At 41.3% G+C, this 24775-nt stretch overlaps 3 protein-coding genes across 8 annotated transcripts in view; 2 read left to right on the forward strand and 1 right to left on the reverse strand.

Moving 5' to 3' along the window:
• Nucleotides 1-2321, reverse strand: part of LOC148676450 (chloride intracellular channel protein 6) — a 41424-nt gene extending 39103 nt beyond the window's left edge. For both annotated transcript variants that reach the window (XM_088608325.1, XM_088608318.1), the window contains exon 1: nt 1360-2321. In XM_088608325.1, coding sequence (XP_088464451.1) covers nt 1360-2142 — 783 coding nt within the window. In that variant the 5' untranslated portion in view covers nt 2143-2321. The remainder of the gene's footprint in view (nt 1-1359) is intronic.
• Nucleotides 2322-3223: 902 nt separating this feature from the next.
• mrpl16 (mitochondrial ribosomal protein L16) lies at nt 3224-8395 on the forward strand. Its single transcript, XM_088608336.1, has 5 exons — nt 3224-3467; nt 4429-4500; nt 5649-5797; nt 6389-6682; nt 7675-8395. The coding sequence occupies exons 1-5, from the start codon at nt 3410-3412 to the stop codon at nt 7864-7866; spliced, it is 765 nt and encodes a 254-aa protein (XP_088464462.1). The 5' UTR covers nt 3224-3409; the 3' UTR covers nt 7867-8395.
• Nucleotides 8396-9707: 1312 nt separating this feature from the next.
• Nucleotides 9708-24547, forward strand: cenpq (centromere protein Q). 5 transcript variants are annotated; one of them, XM_088608365.1, is made up of 9 exons: nt 9709-10039; nt 13122-13184; nt 15608-15662; nt 17040-17151; nt 17800-17868; nt 21269-21398; nt 21914-22033; nt 22454-22531; nt 23358-24547. In XM_088608365.1, the coding sequence occupies exons 1-9, from the start codon at nt 10028-10030 to the stop codon at nt 23559-23561; spliced, it is 843 nt and encodes a 280-aa protein (XP_088464491.1). In that variant the 5' UTR covers nt 9709-10027; the 3' UTR covers nt 23562-24547. The 5 variants fall into 5 exon arrangements, with proteins under 5 accessions (XP_088464501.1, XP_088464506.1, XP_088464491.1 ...); XM_088608355.1 differs by lacking the exon at nt 9709-10039 and adding an exon at nt 10122-10553 and having other exon boundaries at nt 15608-15657; nt 17038-17151; XM_088608347.1 differs by lacking the exon at nt 9709-10039 and adding an exon at nt 10123-10553.
• Nucleotides 24548-24775: the final 228 nt, after the last annotated feature.

Here is a 24775-nt window from a genome sequence, read left to right on the forward strand (position 1 = left end):
TATTTCGAAACATCCCACAGAGAGCTAATCCTGGTAGCCCAGAAATTGAAGTGTTGCTAGAAATGGTTTTATAAAATGTCCATCAGGAGATTAGTAACATTACTTTGGTAACACTAATAAAATTTCAAAAAAGGTTTTGAAACCTTAATGTGTGTTAAAATAGTGAGTGGGGCTTTTCACTCAGATTGAAGAAGATTATGAAAATGGGCCTTAGGGGTGAACAATGTCTCTGAACTCAACCAATACCCACAATTATATACCCCTGTACCTAAGGCCTGGTTATGGGGAGACCATTAGTTACTCAGAACAAATTTAACAACTGAATACTTTAGACAGATTTCACCCACCAGTACTCTGATGGAAAGACTCAGGTCTTGGAAAACTTAATTTTAATTTATAACAACCCCAAATAAATCATTTGTAAATGTACACTGTACTTAATATTTTAATCACAACATTTTAACTCTTCTGTAAGAAATTAATGTCAATGATCTTTTCATTAAACAAGTGACTTCAAAATGCAGACATTGTGCAAAGACTACTAACCCATCACATTTGTTATCTGCAAAGCAACATACACTAATAATTGGCCCTGCCTTGCTCAACATTATGTGAAACAATAAAGGTTTTTCAAAGCAATTATGAAAGAAAATCCTAATTTTATCCATACATACTAGTGCCATACTTTGTGGGATTTTTATAGTTGTCTTGTTATAAGATTACAGGTAATATCACTGTCCTAACCAATTAACTGCAATTATATATCAATACAAAACCTATTGTTTAACTGGAAACTCCTACTTGTTTTCTCAAATAACAATACAGAGCCCACTGTTCTAAAACCCAGCATTTGAATACACTACAGCCCACCACCCTAAGACTAAGCTATTAAACACATTGCAGATCTTTGCCCTAGTGCTGGATTCCTGAACACACTACAGTGCAGCTCTCTAAAGCTGAGGTACTGCTTTAATACTGTGCTACTAAATACACAGCAGCAAAACACTTTAACACTAAACTGATTAAGAAAACACTACATTCTATTTTTTAATGTTGAGTTGCTGAATACCATAGGTAGCTGGATACTGTTCACACCTGAAGAGGGCTTCACAGCCAAAACAATGTTTTTTCTCTCTTCTTTTCAGCATGGAATAAACCCATTGTAGTTCCTTTGAATACCATAAGACCTACTTACATTATAACACTGTGCTAACCATGGTATAACCTACCAATCAAACACAGAGCAATCCAGCACTCTTAACTACTGAAGCACTCAAATTCTCTGCCTTGTACAATAAACCTTGTGCTAGCAATGTTGATGCGATGTCAGACCCTCATGGAAAATAAAAATGGTACTACCTTGACATACAGTGAGATGTCGTACTCCTGAGGTTCAGAACCACTCTCCTCCCTGAGTGTCCCAGGACCTATCGCTGCTTCCTGGTTTGGTGCCTCCAGAACTGCTTCTCCCTCAACAACCTCTTCCTTCTTCCTTGGTAGACCATTATCTTCCACCTCCTTCTGGCTGTGTTCTGCAGTAGACCCAGCCTCTGCCTCGACCTCGTCCTCACTATCACTGCTTGACTCCTCACTGCTGCTCCTGCTTTCCTCCACTGCTTCCCCCACTCCCTCCTCTGCCTCTCTGGGCTCCCTCTCCCCCCTCTGCAGGTATTCTTCCTGCTCAGTCTTCCCCTCTTCTTCAGTCCCCTGCTCCTCTCCTCTCTCCTGTCCGCCTGGGATGCCAGAGGGTTCCAAGATGGTCTCAGATGTGGCAGCAGTAGGCCCAGCCTCCTCTCCCTGTGTATTTCCACCATTAGTCACCTCTCTCTCTAAAGAACCAGTGCTCTTCTCCATTCCTTCCACTGTCTGTTCTGCTTCCGCTGTTGTCTCATCCTCCTGTCTCTCCCCCTCTTCTTCTGCGCCCTCTTTCCCCTTGGGAGTTTTGTTTTCTTCAGTGGGTGCACTGCCTTCTTCAATCTCCTCGGCTAGACAAGGACTCTCGTCCTGTGCCTTCTCTCTCACCTTCTCCCCTGCCAAACTGTCCTGCCACGGCTTCTGCTCTCCAGTGCTATTGGTCAGGTCTCCATTGAGAAACTCTGACTTGGGCCCCATGGTGGCCACATCATTTTCAGTCTGGGCCATTTTGCTGGGATACTGTGTCTTTCTGCGTGTGTGTCTGTTATAATCTGCTTGGTCAGTGTAAGTGGTAATGTGCAGGTCTGTTTGTCTTCTCTGGCTGTTTCTCCGACTCCTGCCAGTGTTTCTGTGTCCCTGTGGTTACTGTGGCTTTCCCTTCCTGCCTCTCTCTCTCTCATGCTCCCTCCTTCTTAGGGATTATCTAGAATTTCAGACCCTGATCTCCACATGACTTCTTTGCTTAAATCCTGTACTTCAGGGTCTTGGTTATTCAGGCTGATCCATTTAAAGGGACAGACACATCTCCATTTTTAGTCTTCCATCTCCGACAGTGAGCTCCCTCAGTACACAGCTGAGGAAAGCTTTCCATGGTACATGGGATAGAGGACAAATGTCAATGAACCCTTTCATAAAGAACCAAATGAGTCGTGAAGATAAAAAGGAATAATATAAAAAACAGATTCAGTTCTGGTTAGGCAGAGGTGAGATAGCCACCTAACCTACAGTATCTTTTATTAAAGACACTTTCCTGTACCTATAAGAGGACACACTTGAATAAAATGAAATACTAATATCTGATAATTATTTACACCTCTTTTATGTGACCGACTGAAAAGCAAAAATTAAGTATTATTATAATTATCCAATTCAGGGTCATGGGGGAGCTGGATACACCTTGGACAGGATGCCCGTCTATCTTGGGGCACACGGAGACACAAACACATACACACTCTGACCAGGGACAGTTTTTTTTCCAGAAGCCAACTAACCTACCTGTGTGTTTTGGGACTGTGTAAGAAGACCATGCGAACACGGGTAGAACATACAAACTCCATGCAGATAAAACCACAGGAATAGGGGTTGTTAGCAACCCTAATCATTACGCTCCCATCATAATAATAATCATCATCATCAGCATCAGCATCATCTTTAATAATGATCGCTTTGTTATCATCAGTTTTTAAACACGAATATCTTGTTTGTTGTAAGGTGAATGGAAAACTAATCAAAGCTGATCAATACGTGGTTTTTATTAAACATTTGAACGGAAGTTGTTAACCGGAACTTTGATTCTCAGTCTGATTACAGCAACGGAGCGGTTTTTAGACGGACCGGATTTTTAGTAATAATGGCGGCGACCTTGGTGGTGATAATGTGAATAGAAGTTGCACATGAATTATCTAACGCGCTTAAATCTGATAGTGTAAAGAGTGTGAAAGAGGCAGCGGGAGGAACAGTTTAGAGAAGCGGTTTTAAACTTTGCAATACAAGCATGATCCCTCTGTTAAAATCGGCCGTCCAGGTATTCGCCCGGAGCACTGGGTGCACAGGTACTGTACATTTAATAACTGCGAATTAGCTCAGACAGTAATGTAGTTTGACCTCCCAGATTATATCGTAATTATATTATAGTGTCTCCAGTGTATGCTCGCTTGGTATGGTGAAGCTGCATTTCAGGCTGTACAGTATGTCATAGACCAGTTGCACTGCGCACACTTCTGTGGAGTGCAGATTATTACTGTATGTTTCAATTGATGCTGCTGCTTTAGCTGCTTCCTTTTAAGCGGTATAAGGAGCTGCTACACATTCAGTGGGGGAATGCTGTTTTCGGTTTTAAGTTAACGGTAATAAGGTATGCAATTTATTTTGCCTTGTTCTGTAACTTAACCTCATGACTTGAATGTCAACAAAAAGCACTCTATAATATTTTACAGAGTTACAGTTAGAAATTAATTCATAGTCCTAATTTCCACTGTGACCCTTGGATCAAATGTTAAATAAATAGCTGTTCTCAGTGTGATCAGTGGCAGGACCCAGAACTGGTGATGTTGGAAGGTGAAATTGTGAACTAGTAAGATATATAATAATGAACATTTTTGTTTTAATTTTATTTAATTTATACATGTAAAATAAAATATTTTTGTTGGCCCATTTTTATTGACTTCTTTATCGACTGGATTTTGTGAGGAAAATAAACAGTTTAGTACAGGTGTTATTTTTGTAAACATTTGTGTCTGAAGGTGTCTGATTTTTCTGGGGTCTGCTGACCACTTCCTCCCTAAAATGATTTCACTTTCAGCAAAAGAGTCAGATTAAATGTATTTTTAAATTTTAATGTAGTTACCCAACTAATGTTTGTGTTTTTCTGCTGTAATTCAGTTTTGAACAGCAGAAAAAGCCACCATCAGGTGAAGTGCAGTTTAAGAAAGCCCATGGCATTGGCTGAGGTATTGGAGATCTCTTCACTTGCTCCTGCATAATAAAATGTTCTTGCTTCTCTGTGTTTTATAGGGCTCTTCCAGAACCCCCTCAAGGTTCTCTCTGCAGGACTGAAAACATATGCCCCGCCCCCTGATTACAGTGGTAAGACTGAATGACAGGCATCATTGTCTTAATGCCGTGTAGAAAATAGGAGTGACTGACAATAGTGTCCGACGCTGTGTGGAGACCAGGACTGACTCCAGTGTCCGATGCTGTGTTGAGACTGGGACTGACTCCAGTGTCCGACGCTGTGTTGAGACTGGGACTGACTCCAGTGTCCGACGCTGTGTTGAGACTGGGACTGACTCCAGTGTCCGACGCTGTGTTGAGACTGGGACTGACTCCAGTGTCCGACGCTGTGTTGAGACTGGGACTGACTCCAGTGTCCGACGCTGTGTTGAGACTGGGACTGACTCCAGTGTCCGACGCTGTGTTGAGACTGGGACTGACTCCAGTGTCCGACGCTGTGTTGAGACTGGGACTGACTCCAGTGTCTGACGCTGTGTGGAGACTGGGGCTGACTGACTGACTCCAGTGTCCGGCGCTGTGTGGAGACTGGGACTGACTGACTCCAGTTTCTGATGCTGTGTGGAGACTGGGACAGACTGACTCCAGTTTCTGATGCTGTGTGAAGACTGGGACAGACTGACTCCAGTGTCTGATGCTGTGTGGAGACTGGGACAGACTGACTCCAGTGTCCGACGCTGTGTGGAGACTGGGACGGACTCACTGACTCCAGTGTCCGACACTGTGTGGAGACCGGGACGGACTGACTCCAGTGTCCGACGCTGTGTGGAGTCCGGGACGGACTGACTCCAGTGTCCGACGCTGTGTGGGGACCTGGACGGACTGACTCCAGTGTCCGACGCTGTGTGGAGACTGGGACTGAGTGACTCCAGTGTCTGACGCTATGTGATGACTGGGAGGGACGGACTGACTGACTCCTGTGTCTGACACTGTGTGGAGACTCTATCTGTCTGACTGAGTGACTCCAGTGACCGACGCTGTGTGGAGACTGGGACTGAGTGACTCCAGTGACCGACGCTGTGTGGAGACTGGGACTGAGTGACTCCAGTGTCTGACACTGTGGGCACAAACTTTGCACAGAAATATCCTTGCTTGGAATTCACAGTGAAATACAGAAGGACTGTGACTGCTGTTTGTCTTTTCTTACTGTTCCAGCTCTCTTTTAGATAAATTTGATGTTGTCTTTAATTCAGTAGTGTCTGTTTTTTTTCTTTTTACTTCAGGTGTGGTACTGCCTGAGCGCCCAAAACTTAAGTTCATAAACAAGGTTCCCAACCTCAAAAAGGCCAAGAGAGAAATGAAAAGATTAAGAGACATCAGGGGACCTGCAACTAGGGGAACTACTTTCACGCATGGCCAGTATGGCATTGTGGTGGGTATTGGTAATGCATAAATATTGCACACAGCATCATTGGTAGTACTGGAGTGGGAGATCCTACTTTTGGTAATACAGATCATAGCACCCTCACATATGAAACACTCCTAAACAAGACTGAAGGTCCAGGAGGGTTTCTGGCTTTGTTTTTAAGAAAAAGCATCAAATCAAACCACAATATTTCAATATACTAAACTACACATTGCATGACTAAACTGGTAATGCCTATCTGCACTCTGCACCTCACTACCTGACTACCACCTAGCTACTACTCCTGCCCCAGAGTGAGATGATGTGCTAAATATGAAGCAGACAGTGTGAAAAATCACATTCATTCCATTAGCCAGTAATGAAACTGTATACAAATGTATTTGTAGCTCTTTATGGTGCCCTCTACGTGCAGGCCAGGTTACTACATTCCTACTGTGGAACCACCTTCAACGGTAGCAGTGGATATTTCCTTTTCTTCTCAAGCACTTCTTCCAGTAGTTAAATCTTTATCATATTAAACTGGTTCTAGGATATGCTTGGTTTGTCTTTCCTGAAATATACCAACAGACATTAAAATAATTTTTCTTTCCATCCCAGGCTATGGGTGGGGGTTACCTACACTGGGGTCACATGGAAATGATGAGACTGACCATCAACAGGCACATCGATCCACGAACAACCTTTGCACGCTGGCGGGTCAATGCGCCCTACAAGCCCATCACACGCAAGGGGCTAGGGCAGCGCATGGGCGGAGGCAAGGGTGCCATAGACCACTATGTGACTCCCGTGCGCTGCGGGCGGCTGGTGTTGGAGCTTGGAGGGCGCTGTGAGCTTGGCGAGGTTGAACCTGTTTTGATAGAGGTGACCAAGAAGCTGCCTTTCCCAGCCAAGGTCAGCTGCTCTTCCTTGTCTGTATCTCAACCCAGGCCACATGGCAAATTTCAAGTCTAGCCCATTGCAGGTCGTTAATACAACCAGAAGCTTATTTGGTTATACCAATCTTGCGGATAGTCAAGGAAATAATTAAGGAACTATTCTGTTATAAACTTATTTTGGAAATTCATTAAGATTTGTAGCCCTAGTCTAGATCAGTGTTCTCCATTCCGTGTCTTGTGGTTTTTGCTCCAGCTGAGTTCATAATCACAAGCTAATTGATTTCTATTTGGGGCATATTTGTAAGTTTGCTTTCCTGTCTTAAGAGATCAAGATTTGCAATTGCTATCAGGCCTTTGCCATTTTCTGAGTTTCAGAAGTCCCCACAATGACATATATGTTGCCTTAATGTAAGCAATGAGACTTTTGCAAAAGGAAGAATGCTCATTGTGGACATGCCTGATACGGTGTCATTCCCACCTGTGGTTGTGTCTGATACAGTGTCATTCCCACCTATGTCTGTTCATATTCAGTTGATCAACTAGTTGAGTAAGAAATAATAGCAAGCAAGAAATGTGGTACCCGTGTTTAAACAAGCATGCAGGTCAATAAAGTCTTCAAGTTACACTGGAGATTTAGAACTCACCCGCATTGATAATGTACACAGTGTTCCTTCAGTAGGGTTGGGAAGCACTGGTCTGTTAGACTTTCAAATAGTTTGTTAAATTTGTAAGTGGTACAAAAACCAGTGAGCAATGAAGTCTGTAGCAGCAACAGCAAAGGCATTACGCACATTTTATGTATTTAGCAGAGGAAATAACAGCTTAACCTCTGTATACAGAGAGTTGCTGGTGTGTGTAGGACACTGACTAACAGTTCTGAGAGCCTATTCCTTGGGATTTGTCAAAAACACATAAACTTGTGGTATCTGTGGGAGAGGATATGAGCAAAGAAAGGGTGTGGTGGGCCACATGAGGTTTGTAAGCTATCTTGTGTCCCTGTTTTGGCAGGTTGTGAGCAGGGAGAGTCTGGCTGCCATGCAGCAGGAGGTGAAGGAGCGCGAAATGAACAATCAGAACCCCTGGACCTTCCAGAGAGTGGCTGCCTCCAACATGTTGGGCATTCGCAAGATGCTGAGCCCATTTGACTTGCGGTACCATGGGAGGTACACTGGCAAGTTCTACCTGCCGGGCAGAGTGTGAGTGATCACCTCTACCACGACCTTCACCTGGCAGGAGACTTGTGGAAAGCGGCTCCAGCAGTGGGAATAGACGTCCTCCCATACACACCACATTGCAGCTACTGACTGTTCAGTAGATACACCAAGCTGCTCCTGACTTTGTCTAAGGTTTAGGGGTCACAATCTGGGTGACAGACAGTCCTTTTGTCCCTCAGTTGAACAGTTATGGACACTTACATCGTCAGTAGCTGGGTATTTAACACACAATGCACCAGATATTTTGCTGCTGGGCAGCCCAGGGCAGATGGAATTGAAAGACTGTCCAGGACAAAGCCAATGATGTATCAGAAGCTGGGATGGGTGTTTTGAAAAAGATGCTATTATTTTATAATTGAAGTGCAGCTTAAATGCACTAAGCCTGTTGGCTTTTGTCTGCTGTAAGGGACTCCATTATTATTATTTTTTTATTTATAAATGGATTTCTATTCCTTCTTCAGAATAAGATGTGCAGTTGAAAATAAAACATGCCAGCCTGATGTTTTCCAAAGAAATGTCTTTTGTATTATTGTTACCTACAAGCAGGTTCTTAGTGCTCCCTATATCAGATGTTCTCTTTGTCCACTGCTGGAGAGGATGCTCAAATGCAGAACTTAATGGTCTGTAAAATTCTTTCTGGTCAAAACCATTTATCCTACGTGGCTGTTCAAACAACAATAACTAGGTTTTCAGGAGCCTTCAAGGAATTTTTCCCCTGTAACCAACATTTTCAGCTTTATACATCCACAGTGTTATTGCATCTTACAGCTGGTATAAAAGTGTTTGCATGAGAAAGTACTTATTGATACTACCTCGCTGTCTTGGCACTATTGTTTTCGGCATTTACCTCTTCCCTTTCCCAATACCCTTTATATCCATCCATACGTTTTCTAACACTTTATCCAGTTCAGGATCTGAAAGCAATGGGTACAATACAGGATCGCCCCTGGATGGGATACCAGTCCATTGCAGGGCACACACAGATACAAACAAACAGCTCAACACACTCACACAGGGCCAGTTCCCCCAGAAGTCAGTTAACCTACAAGTACGTCTTTGGACTGTAAGAGCACCTTAAGGAACGTCCTTAAGAGCACCTTAAGGAAACCCATGCAAACACAGGGAGAACTTACAATACGCAAAGACAATCACAGCCCTTCTGTGCCACCATACATACACAGGAGAATTTCTCTTTGACAACATACTATTACAGCAGAGCTTCCCCTGACATGACATTATCTGTTTCTGTGATGGATTAACAGTGAGTGTAACGGTTAAATTAAGAGTAGGGAAAAAAGCTTTTCTATTGGTGTTTTTTTTAATAGTTTTGAGACTAAAAACTGGTCTTACTAAACACTAGAACTTGGTGCCCAGAGTTCAGTAGGTTTTTATATGTTCCCTTTACATTTCTTCAATTGGGACAGGTTTTTAACTGAAAGGGTTAAGTTTTAGGTAGACATGTTAATCTTTTCCCCACTCCCTTATGCTATTGATGACTTAAAGGGACAAAAAAACATCAGATTCCAGAACACCAAGACTGTTATTCTTATAATAATAATTATAATTAATAATAATTGCTTACACTTATATGGCGCTTTTCTGGACACTTCACTCAAAGCGCTTTACAGGTAATGGGGACTCCACTCCACCACCACCAATGTGCCGGATAATGCGATTCTATCTTGATTTTGCCTAATTACTTTTAATATGGAGTACTGGAAGCACATACATAGCATTGTTGGCTCATTCAGTGAAAAAGCACAATTTTGTAGGAAAGAATAAAATCAAGTGGTACATTCCGGATGAGGTTGGGTGACGTCACCCAGGTTCGTCAGCGTTGGTCCTGACAGATTCTGCGCAGCTTTGAAAAGTTGCGGCGGGAGACAGAGGTTGAACAACTCGACATTTATTTAACCAATATTATTCTTGTAATTGCTACCCAATATGTGGCTATACAACGCACAAGCTTTTTAGTCGCCCTCTGTAAAATTAAATGCAATTCTTTTGGTGAGTTCTGTCCAATAAGGTTTTGAAAAAATCTTTCTTCTTGAAACCGCGTCTGAGATCAGACCGACAGCTGGCAGTGGCTGCAGGAATCTTGCATCCAGTGACCGTAACGTAAGGCAAGACCAGTGTTAGCCACGACCATGGTGAATAAGGTTAGTGTTCGGCGTTTTCCCTGCATGGTGAAATTCGATCAGTGTCGATTTAATATTTTCAATTTTTTACCTACATTGCAGTAATTGTACATACAGAAGTTGAAAATATGAAGCAGTGTAATTTGGATATTTCCTTTTCTGTCTTTATTGCACTCAGCATTGTAGTATTCTCACTTATTTCGGTAAAAGCGTTGCGTATCAATTTATATTTTTATCTTTGCTGGCTTTTGGTAACGTTCATTTTGGCGCTGGCGATAACAGCTGACACTGCCTCATGTGTTGCTTGAAAGCCGGACGTCTCAGAGGTCGTGTTTACTACTGCCTCGCTGTCCTAGGATTGAGATCCGTAGTGTTAGCACTGCCTGACAGATGGAGAACACAGGAACAATTAAAGGTTTATTTCATGATGAAAAGAAAAGAGACTCAAAGTTTCGGTTATGGATTTCAGGTGTGGGGAACTTCAGAAGGGGAACACGTCTTTCATCAGCACATCCGGATTGCTTTAACACGCACTGTGAATTATGGATCCGGTGTTTTTCAAGTACATGTAAATGTTTGCGAAGCTTTTGTTTTCCTCCACAGCGGTAGTTTTAACTATACTGTACATAGTTTCTAAATACAGAGTTTGAAAGAAGTTTGATTGTAGAAATTTCTGAAACACGTAACGTTCTACCCAAATGAGTACCATCTTTCATCTGTAAATATCGTTACACAGGCACCAAGTATTGAAAGTCCATTTTCTTAATCAACGAAATCTTTTAACTAAGGAGAACGGAGTATTAGCTAGTTTATGTATCACACCATTATGTTTATGAATCAGTTCCAAATACAGATGTGATCAATAAACCAGTAAACAGTATATGTCAATAAACAACTACTCGATATTTATATACTATACTGTATATTGACCAATACATTTGGCTGCATAAACTAGACCTATACAAAAAAGCATCCCAACAAAACATTTGTCTGTATATTACATTTATCAAATTAAGCTTGATTTCCATATTGTCACTTTCAATAAAGTACTAGGCCTAAACAATCAAAATTGTGTAGTATAAATCAAACATAATATGATAAATGTTCTAGTGTTTCTAATGATAATGCTAGTCTTAGACAATCAGTTTTGCATTACACCAGCTGATCAGCATACTTTGTTAGTTTTAATCAACTTTTAATTTGTAAATTTGTATGCTAGCAGACCTGTATACTTTTTATGCTAATGCAGGTAACCTTCAGTGATGATAATAATAATTCCTTACACTTATATCGCACTTTTATGGACACTCCACTCAAAGCGCTTTACAGGTAATGGGGACTCCCCTCTACCAGCATCAATGTGCAGTCCCCATCTGGATGATGCGACGGCAGTGTGTAGTGTGCCAGTAGGCTCACCAAACACCAGCTATTAGTGGGGAGGAGAGCAGAGTGATGAAGCCGATTCATAGATATCGATTATTAGGAGGCCATGATTGGTAAAGGCCAATGGGAAATTTGGCCAGGATGCTGAGGTAACACCTGTACTCTTTTCAAGAAACATCCTGGGATTTTTAATTACCCCAGAGCGTCAGGACCTCCGTTTTACGTCTCATCCGAAGGACGGTGCGTTTCTACGGTATAGTGTTCCTGTTGCTATTAGGACCCACACGTACTGCACGGTGAGCACCCCCTACTAGCCCCACTGACACCACTTCCAGCAGCAGTCTTAGTTTTTTTTCCAGGAGGTCTCCCACCCACATACTGTACTGACCAGGCTCACACCTGCTGAGGTTCAGTGAGTTGCAGGGTAATCCTGAAAGTCATATAACAGTAAACAAATACACTGGCACAATAGCAGTATGTAATGCAGTTAAATAAGAGCTAAAACATTCCAGGGAATCAATAGGTTACATTAATCAATAAAATGTGTTTGTAATACAAAGTCAGTATAGAGTGTCAGTCATTCATTGTAGATATGGTTTTACAGGATTTTTTTTTTCAGAAAGTTAAGTTATCCTAAGCCTGTGCCTCATCTATGCCTGCCCAGTGGTGATGGTGTCAATAGTTATCACTGGGGCTCTGTTCAGTGTCTCTTGTTCTTATTACATTGTTGAATTTGTTAAATTTGTGAAAGGGGTTGCATTATTATTGTGTTGTTGGCCTTTTGGTGTTGCTGGCTCTCTTGTAGCAATTGTTAACATTAAGCGAGTGAATAAAACTAAAATACAGCCTTTTGACTCTCGAGGTTGATAGTTTCCCGGGAATAATACTGGAGCAGGGTCATTCTGGGCTTTGATAGCATCCCAAGAATGATTGTGGGGTAGGATCGTTTGGTGCTTGATAATGCCCCGAGAATGGCCTGTGTGTCAGTAACATATAACCATGAGCATGTATTTGAGAATGAGGGTTAGGATAAATCTTCATCTGGAACCACCAGTATGGTATTGTGTATATTTAATGTGCAAGATGAAAGTGGATTAGCTGCGGTGCTGCTGTTTCAAAGGCAGATTCATTTGCTGTTCATAGCTGTGAGAGGACTGATTTTAGCCAAGTGAAGCAAGCCATATGGGGAAGAGGATACACCCCTTGTAGCAGTTATTAAAACATTTAGATTTCAAATTTAGATATAGGTCTGAGGTACATGAAATAGGAAAACCCTTGGAGCAAGAGCCTTCCTCACTCCCTGGAGAATGCACAGGCTGGTATCAACAAAGATATCACAGCATTTCTTGTAAACCGGAATAGGTGAGTTAAGGGCTAAGAACCCACAAGGAAGGGCAACCTATTCCAAATTGCCAAACATTTCACAAGTTCACAAGTTCAGGGGTCTCCCAGAAAGCAACTGTCCATTGATTCTAATGATTGAGTTGATTTAAGAGAAAGCTACATTTGAACTAGATTTTTAAAACGAGAGTGATACAGTGTGAGCTAGCGGCCCCATTCTAGCAGTGAAAGTTGTCTCTGCAGGATGTTTATGTAAACTTGCCCTTGTTTTTGTTTTCCTAGTACCCTAGTACCCTAAAGGGTGTTCAGCCTCCTGCCTGTGGTTTGTAGTGGCCTCTCTTTCTGTCTCTTCATTCTCCCTTCTCCTCTGATCGTGCAGAAACCTCCACGAGCCTCCGGCAGGCCTGCCGGGCCTACACCTTCACGACAAGTATCCTCACAGGTGAGAAATGGTGAGAGAGGGATGAGTGACGTCGTTACACAACTCAGTGAAGTTTTGAAATGAGTGGATTGTACAGAAAAGCCCTACGGACAGCACAGCAGTGACACAGATGTATGTTTTCTGCTGTGGCCTGAACACAAGCATTTCCAAGGGTTTTTTATGCAGAAACGTCTATGTGAAAAAGGACATAAATGGCACAAGAATAGTTCTGAAATCCACATAATCTTTCTGCAAACATTCCCCACACAAAGTTTAACCAAATATAAAATAAACCCTGTCACGTACATCAAACTAGGCGTCTTTGAAAACCTTGAAATCAGAGTAGAATTGCCATGCAATGACTCTTAGATTTTTGTCTGCCTGCCAGTACAAATTTTCATTCTTAATCCTTGATGGTGGATTTCCTTAAAAAGAGATGCCCTTGATTACTGAGTTCATACTCGGTGAAGCTGCAGCCTCTTTAATTTAATGTGAGCCTTAAGCACTGGGCCCAGACAAAAGCAATTTTGAAGAAGCAGAAAGGTAAAATAGGATGGAAACTAATGACCTGATTGCTTATCCCAGGAGAGCACTGTTGTCTTCCGGGAGTCTAACATATTTATTCTCATAGCTGAGTCAGAGGAGAGCTCTAAGTGAAATGTGCAAATGTGTCCCTGAGTGATGATGAGTGTGTGCTTCCAAGGACAGTAATGAGCTCCCTGGTGGCGTGTCTGTATCTGTCTGCTATAGCATTCATGGTGCTCTGACTTTCTCTGTCCTTCACACAGGCAGTGCATTCAACTGGACTGCTGGACCAGTGTGCTACAGGTTTCATTCACTCTCTGCCTCTCATGCATGTCTGAGCACACTGAGTGCCATCCCTTTGCCTTTTGGCTCCTGTTCACCTCATCCCTAATTTTTCCCTCAGGTATATTCAGATGGCACGCTGTTTTCTAACCTTTAAGGGAAAATTCCAATATGGTCATATACTGTATCTGAGACATTTTCTTTAATAAATATATGCATTGGTGGCACAGTGGTTAGCATTGCTGCCTCACAGTGCTGGGGCCTTGGGTTCAATTCCAGAGCTGGGGTGCCATCTGTGTTTTTGTATGTTCTCTCCTGTTCGCATGGGTTTCCTCTAGGTGCTCCAGTTTCCTCCTATAGTCCAAAGACATACTGGTAGGCTAATTGGCTTCTGGGAAAATTACTCCTGGTGCGGGTGTCTGTGTGTGCCTTGTGTTAAAGTGGCTTCCCATCCAGGGTGTATCCTGCTTTGCACCTGCCGGGATGGGCTCCTGCTCATCCGCAACCCTGTATTAGAAGAAGCAGTTAGAAGTTGGATGATATATATGCATTGTACATGCATATGATGGATTGAGTTTGACATCATATTTTTTTTCTTTTTTAAAACATAAAAAGTAATAAACCTGTTTACTTATTATGTAGCCACTCAGTTAGAAATTTCCGGTTCTCAAGTGTCTTGGTTCCTTAAGGAATCCAATCACTTTATAAAGAGTTAGACATTCTCTTTTGATATTCTAACCTACAGAACCATTCATCTGATTCATAGCCCAGCTCTACAGTGCTCTGCAGGGTTAGTGCTGACAGGAAGAGCAGTGTTTTTTTTTCTTTAACATCATTGCAAAACCTGCAGGTGCATTGCAAGTCTAAGGAGTCGTTGTTGTGCCAAGAACTGAAAGAATTTTAACCAACTAATCTCAATCCCACACCTTAGCCAATAGTTTTCTTTCTCTTGGGGAATCCTAGTCATAGCTGACAAGTGATTCAGGATTGAGTTAGCATGTGGTCATGTGGTAGAGCCCCATAAAGTTAATAGAACAGTACTCTCATAATGATCATGATCAAGATCATGTGAATCTTCCACCAGTCACTTGTTCATTTAAAATTAATCAGAACTGAATCACTGTTCAGAATTGGGAACCCTTGAGAATGTGGAGGGGAGAATGTGTTTTGGGTGCTGCTATGTAAATAACTTTTATATGTTTGCAGGACAAGCTCCGTGTTGTCTTCCCAACTTCCTGTCTCATGTAACAGCAATTTAGAATTGCCATAACAGGAAGTAGCAGGTGGTGTAAACTGTTTTTACAGAATAACATTGCCCAAGATCCAGTCCTGGGCTATGACTTGCGGTTGTTGTTTTATTTCTTTTTACACCACAAATCATCCTACATGTCTAATGTTAAATGTACCCCTATGTTTGATATGACATTGAACATGTTTGCATGTTTCTGGGTTAGTGATGTAAAATATTGGACATAAGACGATTTTGAACACCTTGCAGGGGAGTCTTTGCTCAAAGCCCGATTTGTTTGGTGGGTCACCAGGCCTGCACAATCCATCGCTTAAAGGCTCTGTGCAGAAGGAGCGCCAGGGAGCAGAAAAAAACCTGGAGATTAAACACTGCATTTTATTTTCTCTAGGCGGCAGTGTCCAAAGGGAAGACCCAGCGTAGTGAGCCCCAGAAAAAGAAAGGAGGTGAGATGGAAATAAGAGCTGTTTGGGAGACAGGGGGTGCTTGTGTTTGGATTGCTGTAGCCCTTTCACCAGGCCTGCCTAGCAGTATCTGTATTTGCTAATCTGTATGTTTGAAATAAGTGGGAGATTATGAATGTCTGCCTGGGACACTAACTCCAGCTTCTTAATGACTGTGGTCAAATCCCTTGCAATCCTGTTTGTATTGATAACTTGTATTTTATCTTGTAGAAAATCTTTCCTTGCTATCTGCAAGGATGGATGGGTTTCAAGAGACAAAGCATAATAAACATTTTTTTCCAGATTCTAGATACCAATATTTGCATAAGTATACATCTGGGAAGCAAACAGACTCTGCAAAATTAAACTAAAAAGAGTGTGTGACTGTTTACAGTCACAACGGAAAATGCTAATCTAGCATCTAAATCTTGTCTTGCGTGCTTGCACCAAGAGGGGGCGCTCCTGCAACACAGCTCTGTGTGATGTTGTCTGCCTTCCATTTACTGACTCCAAGCAGTTCAAGGTTCTAACCCTTGCCTATTTTGCACAGCTTCTCTAATTATTTAAATGAAAAATTATTGATGCAATAAAACCCTAAACACTTTCATTTTGCAAAAAGGATTATTTGCTGTAAAACCCTTGTTTGCTGTTTTTTCTACAAAGGTTGGGCACAGGTTTGTCAGAATAGTACACTGTAGGCTTTTACAAGGTCAAGAAAGCATGCTCATCTTCTATCAAGAATTTCCTTTGTCTCTACATGCCACAAAAAAACTTGCAGTCTACCTTCTGTATGCTCCTAAGAGACTACCGCCCCCATGTCTGGGACACTTTTCCTAGGTTTGTCAAGGACTGAAACACATCTAACACATTTTAAGAAATTTGCTTTTTTAGTGTTTGAACCAAGTCTGTGTTTTTCTCTACCTTTTTTATCTTTTTGCACAGTGAATGAAATGTGCTGTATTAAATCTTTTATCAGGACCCTGAAGTGGAAGATCAGGTTTCAGTTAATGTCATATTTGAGTTCAAATGTTGTAACTGTTAGAAAATAATATAATACTTCTACTAAAATTCCCCCTTGTTGTACAGTAGTAATTTAAACTGTTTTAATAACCTATAAAGCTTTCATATCTTTTTTACAGCTCTGTTGTTTTGAGTTTACATTACATTGAGCCAAGTCAGCTAAGTAATAATTACCTTCGATCTAACTCCAGAGAGATCCAGTATTAACAAGTTAAAAAGTTTTTTCCAGGTTCTCAGATTTTATTTTTTTGCAGAATGCTGCTACACAGCAAATTACAAACCTTTGTTGAATCAGAGACTTGAACTTCAAATGGTTTTCCTAGCTCTGCATGGTTGAACTTTTCCTGTAATTCTCTCCAGTGTGTTCCGTGGTGCTTCCTGCTGGAAAGAAAGGGAAAGTCTTGAAGGATTGGAAGCCCTTGCCCAAATCCTCCTTGCAGTATCTAAGCGAAACCCTAAATATGGCAATTTTGTAAGTGCTCACAACACACTGCTGACAACACGTTCTTCATCCCTTATCTTATCTTGACTTTCAGACTGAACTCTTGTCAATATATACTATAAACAATTTTAAAATGAATTCATTCATTATTTACTTGTAGAGGATGGCTTCCTGGCAAGAGTAGGTTCATATATGAAGAGTATCAGGAACTGAATTTTATTTAATTGTTTTTTGACTATTTTAAAATGTTTGATCATGCCTGTAGTGGAGGAAAGTAATGATCTGAAAGCTGCTTTTGGATGGAATTCTGGGGGCTCAGTCCTTTTTACAAGACGATATCTTGCAGGGTAGACAGTATCTGCCACATGTGGTGCAGATGTGCAGGTCAGCATGCTGAGCCGGTAGCAGGACTGAGGGAGTGGTCAGAGACTAGTTGTAGGGCGGTGGTATCTCAGTGTCTGATGGTCAGCCAAAGGGTCTGAGGGTCACAGATTCACAATGATGACTATTCAGTGGAGGACTGTAGTATCTCACTGGTCAGAGAGACAGACAAAGGATCTGATTGTCTGATTTCTTCCCTTTATCTGTATCTCTCATCTTCCATTCATTTCTCTTTTTCTTCTCATTGCTCTCTCTGCCTCATTTTGCTTTTCCTCCTGCTCTTTCTCTTTCTCTCAGGTCAGTGTTGTCTTCGAGCCGGAAGGATCGAGAAGAGCTTCAGAGACAACTCAACAAGCAGAAGGACAGGTGAGGGTGGTGCTCTCAAGGCTGTGTCGAGTTGTCACTGGACAGTGGCCCGAGTATAGCCACTGCACTCCTTTTGCTTGAAAGATTATAACAGCTCATAATTCATAACAACATAATGACAGCTTCATAGGCTACATGTGCTGCCAGTGTAGACTTCAGAGTTCTATCCATTGAACGGCTGCGTAACTGGACATCAGATGTCAATAAAAATTGTGCGTAGTGTAAATTAGCCTTAAGAGTTTTTTGTGGGCAGTGTAAGCATGTGGCACGTTTGTAATGCCAGCAACTTATCTTACATTTTGTTTTCAAAAGTGTTGTGGTAAATAGTATACTTTAGGTGTAGCTTCTGGATTGCAGAATCTCATAGGGACAGAGACCTTTGCTGTGTCACAGTCTGGTCCACAGCAGCTCCAGTCTCGCAAAGCTCTTTGCTGTGACCCTGAGAACCATGACTTCACATTGCCTGCCAGATCAAGCCTTTCTCTGTTCTTTTATACAAAGCAATTTCACTAACCTGTAGTACTGATCAGACACAGATTCAAAAGCTAATTTCACCACAGAGTGGTGAAAGGTAAGTGAAAGGGACCTCATTTAAACTTTGACTCATAAACATGAGAAAGGTTATAGATGAAAGTAGGCCATTCGACCTCTGTAACCTTTTGGTAGTTAGTCTATAATAGCTAAATGATCTGAGGATCTCATCCAGCTGTTTCCCGAAAGACTTGTTACTAATTAGAACCTTTACGATACTATGTGACTACTTAAGGAGTCGATAGAGACACTGGGGTTTGACCCAAATAAGCCAATTTTCTTTCCATCCCCACCCTTGATTTTTCATTTGTGGTTTCAAGTTAAACTCAGAAATTACCCATACAGACAGGATACTATAAAAATGCACAGAACGCATCCGCATTTGTCTGTGTTTAAAAATCAAAGTGTGCAGAAAGTGGAAGAGTTGTTGATATCTTTGAAAGTTTTAACATAAGAGTTCCCTCTTATCTCCCTGTCTGCAGTTAAGAACTCTAGTACTGTTGTAGAAACTACATTGTCAATGAAGGACCAATGTCTGTGGAAATTTCTTGCTGCTGGCACATGTGACACCATCATAGTATTTTGCCATTTAAAAATTAAGAGGACCAGTTAGCAGGAGTGATACTGAAGCAAGCTGAGCCGTGTTCTTGATATTAAGGCATTTTGGCGTCCCAGCATACCTGTATTATATGTTCATAATGAAAGCATTGATTAACTAATGTTTGATTAAAACATAAAAATGTAATGTCTGTTAGAAACGTTAAAATCAGTGTGGAAAGTTGTGGGTTACTTAAAACATCATCATTATGTTTGGCTCAATTTGTGATCTCCTCCCCAAGTCTTATACTTTCTGAAATCAAATGTAAATGTTTCAGGAAACCATTAATTTCATTTTGGAACCATAAATAGTGTACATCACAAAGCAGGTCCATGTCATGGAAATTTTTGAAATGTTATTTTTTTCTGAATCCGTATTGTGGCAAAGCTAAAATTGTGATTCTGAGCTTCTTCCCCAGATTCCACAGAATGATTAAAGCTTTAATACAGGATGTGATCAGTGACACTGGCAGAATGGAAAGTATTAGTTTTAAATTGTTCAGCTTGAGGTAGATTAAAGAGCTCAGATAACTGTGTTTTGCAGTCTGTTCTCTTTTTTTTAACATGCTTATCTGTGGAAATCAGTGTTACACTCAAAAGCAATTTGAGTTGTTTAACATTAGCAGTTTGAGTTTTTCCAACAGGAGGTCTGTGTACACCAGGGGTCTATATAATATAACCAGAAATAATGCCTTCTAGTTTTTGTTCCATCTTATGTAGTCAGTTGAATAACAGGATGGTTACACGTTTCTGGGACTTTTCTTAGTTCTTTACACTGTTATTTAAAGTATTCACTTCATTAAAGGCACTTAAAACACTTCAGAGCTTGGTAAAATTACACAGTTAATTAGAATTGTGTCCCTAGGTCCTCTAGAAAGTGTTTCAGACCACTGCTGTAGACTTGCTTTTGGCAGAGCTGCATCTCTAATCTGTGAGGGGACTAATGGTCTGACTCCCAGAGCATAGCAGTTTGGTTTCCTCCAGGTTTGCCAGCTGATGACCCCAGTAAGTACGTAAACCAGCACCACGTGAAGGATGTTGTGCATTTGACACACTTCTAAGTAAATCGGAGAACCAAGGGAACAGTGGAGGTAACCTGAGATTTAGAAATCTTGTCGCATGTTTCCTCTTTTTCAGTAAAACTGGTGGAACAGCCGGCAGCTTGTAAAACTGGAGCGAGTCACAGCTCTGTGCAGATTGGAGTATGCTTTTTATTACTGTGTCCCTAATTTTTGAGAAATTGATAAATTTTCATTTTGTAGAAAAAAATCATTAAAATGTTTCCATATTACTGTTTTATAGTAGTTCCTGTTTTACTCAAAAGATTTAGACTTCCTGTGCACCGTGGTGACATGATTTTTATAAAAACCTTTCGAGATGGTTCTTGCCATGAAAGTTAAGAAAACTCAAGGTTAGAGTTGCAGTTTATCTGGTGTAAGTTCTGCACTCTGAATTCCAAGTTCATAAAGCAGCCAGGCAGTGTGAACTTTGTGGCAGTGCAGGAAGCACTAATGGCCTAGGCCCAAAATGCTTTGCTGCAATGTATGGCACTTGAGGGGCTAAAGAGCCGAATATGGTATCGGTGGGTTTTTCTTGTCTTTTGGAACATCATCAGGCAACATTGAAATGTGAGTCATTGGGAAAAAAAAGGCACTGTACATTTTTACAAAAATTGTTGATATTTAAAAAGGAAGAGTTGTACATTCTTGTGAAAGGGAAAAATATTAGAAATCAATTAGACAATGAGAATAGCCAGTTTCTCTGTCTCCATTTTAGAATTCCAATTTATTAATTCTTCTTTCTCTCCTCTGCAATAAAACATAAGAAAATCACAGCTGTTGTGAGTGAAGACAGCCCTGTTAAAACCTCCTACCAAAGGAACAAAGCTCCTCATCTCTCTGTGGTCCTGATTGTGCACTTTGTGTTTTTTTAAACATGCTTATCTGTGGAAATTAGTGTTACACTCAACACTTATTACAGCAATTTGAGCTGTTTAACATTAGCAGTTTGAGTTTTTCCAACAGCAGGTCTGCCTACACCAGGGGCCTCAAAATAATGCCTTCTAGTTTTTGTTCCATCGTGCGTAGTCCCTCCTCTGCAATAAAAGGTAAGAAAATCACGGCTGTTCTGAGTGACAACAGCCCTTTTAAAACCTCCTACCAAAGGAACAAAGCTCCTCATCTCTCTGTGGTCCTGACCTGGGATTGTACAACTTTTTTAAACGTGCTTATCTGTTGAAATCTGTTACACTCAACACCTTGTGTCTCTGCAGTTTTCTGGCTCACTGCGCACAGCTGAAAGTGCCCTCTACAAACCAGGGTGACATGAGAAGGATTAAACAGCTTCATCAAGTAGAGAAAGAGAAGCTTGATATTGGCAAAAACACCCTCCACAAACTAGAGGTGAGAGATGGCTGGGGTGTGAAAGAAGGGGCAGGCCAAGGAAATCAGTGAGAGGGTTAATAAGGGAGTTATGCTTAGAATGATAGATAGCCCTAAACAGAGAGAGATATAAAAAAGTGAGACTATATACAGGAAGTCATTCTGGTCACATAAAAGATTACTACTGTTAAGGTCAGGCATACTATGGTGGTTTCACTGACCTTTGAACGTGCCACTAAGCTATTTTGTCTCTGTAATGTGCAGCGTTGGCAAATCTAGTAGTTAAAGGTGTCAAATGACTCCTGCTTGTGCAAAAAAACTGTTATCTTTTTGGCTCTAGGTGGTAGCGGGTGCTTGTAGTGTGATGTGTGTGGTACTGTACTAATCAGTGTTGCCAGGACAGTGAGTTGTGTGGTACAGTGTGCCTGTGTGTTGTGTATAATGTTGTGCTGTTCTATATTAGCAGGACAAGGTGAGCTGTGTGGTACAGTGTGCCAAAGTATTGTGTGTGACGCTGTGGTGTTCTGTATTGACAGGACAATGTGAGCTGTGTGGTCAAAACACTGGAAGAGATGGAAGTTGAGAAGAACAGCCTACAAGAAAGGATCACCACTCTCAGGGTGCAGCAGGAGAAGTTGGAGAGATGCACCCAAAAGGTACTACAACTCAGGGGGTCTGATTTTATTTAAAATTAGGTAAAAAGTTACAAGGTTGAGCTTAATTTAGCTTACAAGCTGTTACATTGGTCCGTTTGTTCCAAAAAAACAAACCATTTGTACCATGAAAAAAACGGTTGGACAGAGAAATCTTAAACTAGTGTGATTCAAATATTTATAAATGGTTATAATACATTTTAACATTAAGTAGAGCTTTTGCTTTCTCTTGCTGTATAAGGTTATTTTGCATAATACCTCAATTAAAAAAAATATATCTGCGCTTTGTAAAAAAGAAATGCCGAAATTTTAAATGATTGTGTGAATTCTAAGACATAAAATGAAAGCAAAATTGTCTGAAGGCTGGATAAATGAACTTCTGCTTCCTGGGTTTTACTGTATGTGCTTTGTGGTTTCTTGCAGGTGCTGCCGCGGCCAGGGCCTGAAGCCCTACAGCTGCCCCGCCTTCCTCCCCGGAGCTTTACAGCCCCCCTGCTTCAGGTACATCGGCACTGCCTCACACCCACAGATTGGACAGTCGGTCCTTACGTCCCACACAGTCTCAAGAAAGATACTGAGATCTCCTTAAGGCCCTGATCATACACACACAAACAAGTGTAAATTCCTTTAAGACACTAACACAGTGTAAATTAAAGCTTTCAGAGCTTTCTGAGTTCTTCGCAGTGTTATCAAGGTTTCACAAGTCCTTTATCAGCTGTAGTTCTAGACTGCCTTCCCTAATTTAAAATGAAGTCCAGTGGTTATCAAGGGCCAGGATGTTTGAAAATACTAATTCGACCCTTTCAGGAACAAGAAGAAACAGTGTATGGTTACAAATGTAGGACTGTAAGGTAAAACTAAGGTGAAGGTGGTGTCACAGTTAATGTCACCGTCACCCCCTAAACAAATATGGTATCTCAGTGACAGAAGTGTCATGAATTTAGGTCTTTTCATTTGCAGCTGGTGAATGAATTTGGGAGGGATCCTGATCATTAGTGAACCATGTCTGGTGGGCCATAGTTTCCTAACCACAAACTGCACTGCAGCTCCAGTAGTCCCCCACCACCACATCTAAATACTTTGGCTCTGCTGTTAGTGGTCCTGTGGGGGATAATTAATCGCTAGAGAAATCTTCCAAGTAGTGGAGACAAACATTTAAGAAGCTTCAGAAATGAATCCAAATGCTGTGATGAAAAAGCTTTTTAGGTAGAAAAATGGCAAGATCTAATGGGACTAATGATCTGTTCTCTTTATAACCTTGAAGTTTTAGGGCATTTGCTCTCTGGGACTCTCTCCCCCTGCTACCTGATGGCTCATGTTTTGGCAGGAGCAGATGATGAAGATGTTGCCCAACCCCGGTATAGCTCTTCAGCTTGGACAAGCCCTGCAGGCCTCCAAGGAGATGAAGGACATCGTGGCCTTTCTGGAGCTAGCGCATGACCAAGTCGACCGCCTTGAGCACTACTCACGGTCTGGGCCTGAGACTGCCTCCGAGGGCCAGAGGAGCAGTAGCCCTGAAGCAGCACAGTAGCCCGCAGCCTCAGTGTGCTGCTGCATTGCGGGGCCTAGTGCTGCCATTTCCTCTCTTACTCTGTGAAACTGTCTTCCTGCTCTACAGACCACAGAGGTTTATATGTTGGTTAGAATATCACCATGGTTTTTTGTTTACAGACTTAGTGGTTTCTGCTTTGTCCTTTACTAGGTTTGGCTTAATTTTATTAATTTTCACAATAACACAGCCTTTCTGAAATATCATAACACCTTCTAAAGCCACTTTTCACTGCACGTAATAACTGCTTCCATAGCAAAAACAGGGAGCAGAGCACAAGGGAGCCTGTGGGAAGCAGACCACTGCAGACCAAGGGTACAGAAACGCTGTATCCTGTTCTCTATCAGCTGTATATCATCCCCTCGTTGTCCCTCTGCCCCTGCGACATGGTGAACCTGGAGTGCTGTTTTACTCAACTAAAATAACCCTGTGGATTTTTTTTTTCCTTCCAGGGTTAAACACGTCAAAATCTTAACTTGTCGATTATGACAAACCCTTTAGTCCTGAGTAAGTAAGGTTATTCTTTCATAATAAAAACAAAACTTGACAGCCGTTTAGCATCGGTCTACAGAACATAGTCTATCTGGAACTATGTTCCGATTCAGCAGTTTTGTTTTTTTACCGTAGATCTAAAGGCGGCAGTTGACAGCAAGTCAGAACTTTTTGTCCCATTTGCTTGTAATTTATCGAACTAATGTTTTGGCTCAAAAATGTTCCTTTGTCAAGGCACTATATATTCAATCCTTCTTTTAGATGCAGAAATCTGAGTTTTTTCTTGCATTCTCCTTTTATAACACCTATTTCCAATGCCTGCATTCTTCACACTAATAATTTGATATATTTGCAGATTATATATACAAAATCAATAGAATCAAACCCTTTTTATCATATTGTCTTTCATTTGCTGATGATTTGTTGTTAAATGTGATAGAAAAACTTTAAAATAAAGTTTGTGAATGTGTCTTGCAGATCATTTTACAATCTCATATACATACAGTAGTTTATTTTTCTTCTGAAGTTGATATGTCATAAGAGGATCAACTGTACTTTGCCCCTCCATCCTTTCATGTGTTCTCCTGGTGTAGTGCATACCTGCACAGAGAAATGTAGGCTGAATTAAACTGGTCTGGAAGATGGAATTTCTGAAAATTGCATTCACATCCATCCTAGAAGACCAATGGTGCACACTGGCAAAT

Source organism: Lepisosteus platostomus, chromosome 2 (assembly GCF_059453375.1).
Source record: "Lepisosteus platostomus isolate fLepPlt1 chromosome 2, fLepPlt1.hap1, whole genome shotgun sequence".
Classification (NCBI taxonomy): domain Eukaryota; kingdom Metazoa; phylum Chordata; class Actinopteri; order Semionotiformes; family Lepisosteidae; genus Lepisosteus; species Lepisosteus platostomus.

What these genes read in the sequence shown, in the direction of transcription:
- cenpq (XM_088608347.1), top strand. Translation starts at nt 10,314, where the DNA reads ATGTGTTGCTTGAAAGCCGGACGTCTCAGAGGTCGTGTTTACTACTGC. An exon ending in ACACCCTCCACAAACTAGAG is followed by an intron (nt 21,399 to 21,913) that starts GTGAGAGATGGC and finishes CTGTATTGACAG; the next exon opens with GACAATGTGAGCTGTGTGGT. An exon ending in TGGAGAGATGCACCCAAAAG is followed by an intron (nt 22,034 to 22,453) that starts GTACTACAACTC and finishes GGTTTCTTGCAG; the next exon opens with GTGCTGCCGCGGCCAGGGCC.
- mrpl16 (XM_088608336.1), top strand. Translation starts at nt 3,410, where the DNA reads ATGATCCCTCTGTTAAAATCGGCCGTCCAGGTATTCGCCCGGAGCACT. An exon ending in CCGGAGCACTGGGTGCACAG is followed by an intron (nt 3,468 to 4,428) that starts GTACTGTACATT and finishes TGTGTTTTATAG; the next exon opens with GGCTCTTCCAGAACCCCCTC. An exon ending in AGCTGCCTTTCCCAGCCAAG is followed by an intron (nt 6,683 to 7,674) that starts GTCAGCTGCTCT and finishes CTGTTTTGGCAG; the next exon opens with GTTGTGAGCAGGGAGAGTCT.